Genomic DNA, 6,000 nt, shown 5'->3' on the forward strand with positions numbered 1-6,000 from the left:
TCAGGTCTTCCTTGCCTCTCTGTGAACCCTTAATTAATACATTGCAAGCACATTTTATCTAGACTATCATTTGACACAGTCAGCTAAAGGTCTGCTGGGGTGGCTGGGTTAAACACAGAAAACTGGGTCTCTTCCACTTCTTTCTCTGAAGAAAAGAATCACAACTTTAAATGAAACAAACACTGATACTGAATATGCAAACCACAAGACTATTCTACACTGTCACACTGCAAAAATATGATTATTTTGTAGAAACTGGTACAAGCTCAGAGACACACTTGAGGAGATTCAGCAGCTACCAAAAGCTGAAAAATTCAAGTTCAAAATTTAGGAGAGTAAAAAAAATTAATTCCAGGCCTCCTTTATTGCTTTTACTTCAACAGCTCCATCTCATTCTTGCAAATGCTCCAAGTGGTCCAGTCCATATCAAAAAAAAAAAAACTTCTAAAAAACCTCTACTTATAATTTTTGCAGAGCTTTAATACCAGGTGATGTAATAGTGTTCAGGATTAAGTAAATGCATAATAACTAGTGACAGACATTTACAAGCCTCCAGAAATTTCATGGTCAAGAAAGAATAATATCTAGGATTAATGGCAGTTTGACCTGAATTCTGAGAATCTGAATGTTAGAGCCACAGATTTTACTGCCACTTTAGACAGGCAGCCTTTTTTCAGGGGGAAAATAGCTCCCAAAGTGTTCTACAAGACAGCATTCCACATCATGTCATGTTTATCTGACATTATCTCAACAATTTAGCAGCATGGCATATCTGACAGAACAAATATTTAATAGGGATGCAATGTTTCTAAATTCAGTATTAGTTAACGTATCATCATCCATTGATTGAAGTTTCTAATGCTCTTTGTTTCAAGCACTTGCTTGGCTCAAGCTGCTCCAGACAGCAGCTTATTAGTATTATTTATCCATTAATGCAACTATGAACATCACACAATGCATAAGTCTTTAGAGCTCAGTATCTAAAGATAAGTAGGATTAAAGCATGACTTTTCATGCTATTAAAGCAATTTGTTCCCCAGAATTATTTTCCAGCTTGACTTGAAAGATTATCATAAATGGAAGGAAAGGGCAGGGGTAAAAAAAACCAAAAGGCATTGTTGAAACAGTGACATTGTAAAACTATATGCCTATTTCAGGGATGTGAAATAATTCATAAGATAATACAACATACACTGTTTTCCATATGTAATAGATTATTCATGCCACTGGACAGATCCAGTTGTAACTAATCAGTGGAAAAGCAGAATGCAGTAGCTGCAGAGATAATTCCAACAGCAGCTGCAATTAAAAAAAAAAAACACACACAAATAAACAGGAAAGTGGTTTCTGTAAAAACTACAACAATAATTTCCATTTATAAATTCCTTCTATGACAATCACAAACATCTTGACAAAGGCCAGCAATTACGACTTCCCAATGCTTAAAACCTATAAGCAATATTTTTTCCTATTAAAAAAAAAAAAAAAAGTCACAAAACCTGTAAATAAAATGCCCTGAGTAGGAAATGTCAGATAACACCAAATCTATAAACTTTAAAGCCAAGCCAAAGGCTGGGAAGGCATTTCAGTGAGCAATCCTCTTCAGACTAAAAACCCTGTATCAGAATTCCTGCTATGCTGTTGCTGAGGTACATGGGATGAGAACACACAGTACATACAAAGCCAGCAGAGATGTGGGAGACTGCAATTCAGGGAGAGAAGCAGCACCAAGAGAAAGGAAGCAAAGCAGCTGGCTTAAATGCCATTCCAAAAGCACCCAGCTACATCAAGGTAGCTAGTTCTGATTGAAATTTCTGCTCCAGTACAGTTCATTTGTGCACAAAGACAAAAAGCACAGGTAAAAGCAGCTATAACCTAGGCTGCTTATAACCAGGTGAATGACTGCAGGCTGTTAGAATCTCCAACAATGAGACATCTGACAGCAGGTATTTAGTTCAGTGCTAACACCAGAAGTACTCAGATTTTAGAGTTTTGATTTACATTTCTACAAGCATAATTGCCAGTGTGCAGTTCAGGCCATACCTAAGAAGAATAAAACAATACTACTTTCTTTGGCTGTTTTGCCAATAGATTATGCCAGAAAATACCCTGACCTTGCTTCATCAATTTGTTTTATGGGAAGTGAGCTGCTGTCCTTAGGCATTGGCAAAGGTATGGGAGTTTGTAGAGTATCTCATGAGAAGAAAGAGCCTGAATAACAATGGAAAAAACATATTAAACAACCAGTTTAGGTTCAGAACAAGAATGTTTTCAAGGGTCCAAATTAGCAAACCATTTCTTCTCATAACAATAGACTTTGGCATAAGAACCATACAATAAATAGTTCTTAGCATCTCACTGGGTCAGGCAATGGTGTAGCAAAACACAGTCTGCTAGTTCTAGTGACACTCTGGAATTTTACTGTAGTAAAATGGAGGTGCAACATACTACTTATAACAAAATGCCCAATCCAGGAATTTGTCTTCGTTTCACTAAGAGACAGCTCCCCAAAAATGTCACCTCAGTGTCAGTAGGTGTCACAGGGTCAAGTGACTAGAAACAAGATATTAGGAAATAACAAACCAGATTCTTTCAGGTTTAAAGCACCTTAAGAACTCTGCATTTGTAATCCCACACTTCATTTGGACAGGATGTTAACATGCAAGAAGACTCAGAGAACACAAGCACAGTTCATAGGCACAAAACAATGCCAGTATGGGTAACATTTAAATAGATGAGCACTGAAGGGACAGTACAGGACCTCTACTATGGTGACAGTTGGACATGTTGGTCACTACTTCTTCTAATACCAGAACTATGAGACACCAAATACTACTAGTGAAAAACAGGTTCAAGTCAAACAAAAGCAGGTGATTCTTCACACAGGCAAGGCTAGTCTGTGAAATTACTGAGCAAAGGATATGGTAGATGCTAAGAGCTTATTGTTTCAAAAAACAACTGGGCAAATTTATGGTAGAGAGCTTTACCAACAGGTGTCAAGTGGAAAAACAAAAGCCTAAACAAACAACAAACAAACTACTCACACCAAATACACTGACTTACAATTGTCCAAACCATAAAATTGCTTAGGAAACTACTCTGAAAGAACATCACTATCTAAGAATTGTCAAACTCTTCCCCAGATTTTTCCGCAGTTAAAGACCATTACCAATGCAAGAAAACAACCTACAAAGACCTTGAACAGTACTCCATCCATTCTTGTGTAGACATCTTTCTTTTTAGCTAACAAATCCATTCTAAACATAAGCATCATTTTCAATGCAATTGCTCATATATCAATTTCATAATGCTTCACTCACTCTGTCTCTCTCGACCTCCCTTTCTCTCTTTTCAGATTAAGGAAAATCCAGATGGGGTGCAGGTGCTGCAAAATGATACAAAGGTACAATAGAACAAGAGCTGCTTAGACTGAATAAAAGAAAAGCATTAAACCATGTGTCTATGCTCCCCCATACCTATTGCTTTAATTAGCCACTGTAAAAAGTTGGAGTTCTCACAATTTACATCTTTAAGCATAGGCATACAGATTTCCTATGAAAGTCCTTTAAAATCACCATAATTAAGATCCACTTTTATAATTCCTATCCCACAAGAGGAATTGTGTTAAAGACCCTTCTTTAGTAAATTTTTTTCCTGAATTAGGCAGCATGAGCTTCCCTCAATTCAGCAGAATAAGGAACACACACTATGTCAGATCCTCCCTCTCACCCAAGCAATGAAAATGAACAAATTCATTGCTTCCATCATAGCTGTTAAATGTAGTCATTTGAGGGAAGAATTCCCATATTAAAAGTCTCCCTAGAAAGGAGAATTAGCTAGTTTTATAAAGACCACACTTCAGCCCCACTTGAGGGTTATTACTTCTTTTGGCCACTTCTGCAGAACAGATAAGAAACTGGGGAAAAATGGTGCTATGAGAGAAAAAAAGAAAGATAAGGAAAAGAGAGACCCTGGGAGTGATAAGTCAAGGAAACTACAGAGCAAGAGGAAGAAGATGAATCAGGAGTGGGAGGGGGAAAAAAAAGGACTAAAGACTTGAAAGAAGAACACCAGGAAAAAATGGAAGATATTTTAGCAGCTATATGAGTACACGTTAACTAACAATCCATGTTATGACTACTCATTGGCTAATTAGCTCCCCAGAGAAAACTTTTAAAAAGGCTGGAAACAAGCCATGACCAGTGCACCGTTGTCCAATCTGCTCCTCATGCTCCTGGTGAATCTCACTACAGGAGTGAGTTATGATCAGTCCCAGGAGACAGCAGCCAACAGCATATTCAGCATTTCCATTCAGTTTAACTCATTCTCAGGACCCAAGGTAAAGTTCAGTGACACTCCTTCCTCAAGGCCTTCAGGTTAAAAAGCAAGTTTAATCTTTTTTTACTGATTATACTGATTAACATCTTAAGTAACATTTTCTTTAAAAATTTTCCTTACTCCAGCTATATCATTGATCCAGAAGAAGTACAATCATCTGGATGCATTCATGAAGTAAACAGCTATAAACACAAGGAACAAGGCAGCAATAAATCCAAATTCAAAGAAAATTGTGGAAATGAAGAACCCAAAAATGAACTCCAGGATGAGGTAAACAAAACAGAAAATAAAAATCCAGTAAACAGTACAACAGAAACTCTCTTGAATCACAGAGGCAATTATTCTCATGAGGATGGCCTTGTAAATTGTGCTGCAAAGCTTGATGCTGCAGTCAATGGTGGCAGCTCCTGTGCTCAGCACTCCATGCTCAACCCCTACACAAGCCCAGTGAATGAAACCAGTGAAAAGGGAACCTCCAGCCAGTCAGAGGCCTCTTCAGCCAGCAATAGAAACTTTTGCACCAAATCAAATAGGTCTGGACAAGAACTTGATCTAGACACAGGCAGTCAGAGCAAGGCAGCCAACAATGTGCCTAACAGTATTCCAGACTCCCAGACTGCAGAAGACACACTCTTTCTCAAAGGAAACTCAATACTGGAGACAGAAAACAATGCCATAAGACTGCCAGAGATTGATTATCCCCAAAATGGCAATCAAACTGGGAACTATGTTGAAAAAGACAGCTTTTCAGTCAACTGTGCACATTCAGATCAAAACACTGGTGCTTCAGCAATACAGGACCAGGACCTTCATGTAATCCCACCTCTGCCTGTGAAAGAGAGCAGTATTGAACCTTTTAAAACTGACTCTGCCAGTTTGAGTGAGAGCCTTACTGGTGGTATCACTGCAGTGGCTGTTACCAAAGTTGCACAGGCACTCACACACACCAACCATAAAGATATCAATGGAGGAATTGAGGAGGAAGATGCAGAAATTGCAGCAGCTCTGGCTGCACTGGACGCTGCAACAGCAGGAGAAGACCTGGAAGATGAGGATGAGTACTAGATGGTTTCTTTTTAATACACTGGGTAAGATCCAGATGGTATTTCTGGATCAATATGAACATGCAGCACACATGGAGAGCTGCTATGAACAGCATATATAAAAAAAGCAGTTGGGACTAAACCTCAGTCCCTTCAGCTGAGCTGTTTTACACAGCCTTTTAATTTCTACTGCCTGAGGTACAGAAGTGCTTCCTTGACTAATGGTAATACTCTTCTCTGTGGCCCAAACATGAGGGTAAAGCATAATTTCTTCCACACAGAATACTCAGTTGTACACCCACCTCATCTGGATTCACCCAAGTGTTTCCTTTTTTTCCTCATGAGGGTCTGTGCACACTGCATGTTCCAGTTCACAAAGCACCCATTATTTAAAATGGGAGTATTGAAGTCATGAAGTTCGAAACCATGTATTTTCATCATTCACAGAAAAAAAACTACACAAATGAGCCAAAGTTCTATGATCTATGAAATAGGGAAGGCAGCTTGGACTGAACTTTACCATGGCTATGGTCCCATTATGGATTAAGCCTAAATCTGTGCATGTGCACCTGGCATTAGAATGAGAACATCATTTCTCCTCTCCCTTGACTCTGTTTGA

General features: G+C 38.6%; 1 protein-coding gene across 2 annotated transcripts in view; it reads left to right on the forward strand.

The window, feature by feature from the left end:
* PGCKA1 (PDCD10 and GCKIII kinases associated 1) overlaps positions 1-5,748 on the forward strand; it is a 38,226-nt gene extending 32,478 nt beyond the window's left edge. For both annotated transcript variants that reach the window (XM_079305544.1, XM_079305543.1), the window contains 2 exons: positions 3,356-3,403; positions 4,464-5,748. In XM_079305544.1, coding sequence (XP_079161670.1) covers positions 3,372-3,403; positions 4,464-5,403 — 972 coding nt within the window. In that variant the 5' untranslated portion in view covers positions 3,356-3,371 and the 3' untranslated portion in view covers positions 5,404-5,748. The remainder of the gene's footprint in view (positions 1-3,355; positions 3,404-4,463) is intronic.
* Positions 5,749-6,000: the final 252 nt, after the last annotated feature.

The sequence above is a fragment of the Erithacus rubecula genome (genome assembly GCF_903797595.1).
Source record: "Erithacus rubecula genome assembly, chromosome: 5".
Classification (NCBI taxonomy): domain Eukaryota; kingdom Metazoa; phylum Chordata; class Aves; order Passeriformes; family Muscicapidae; genus Erithacus; species Erithacus rubecula.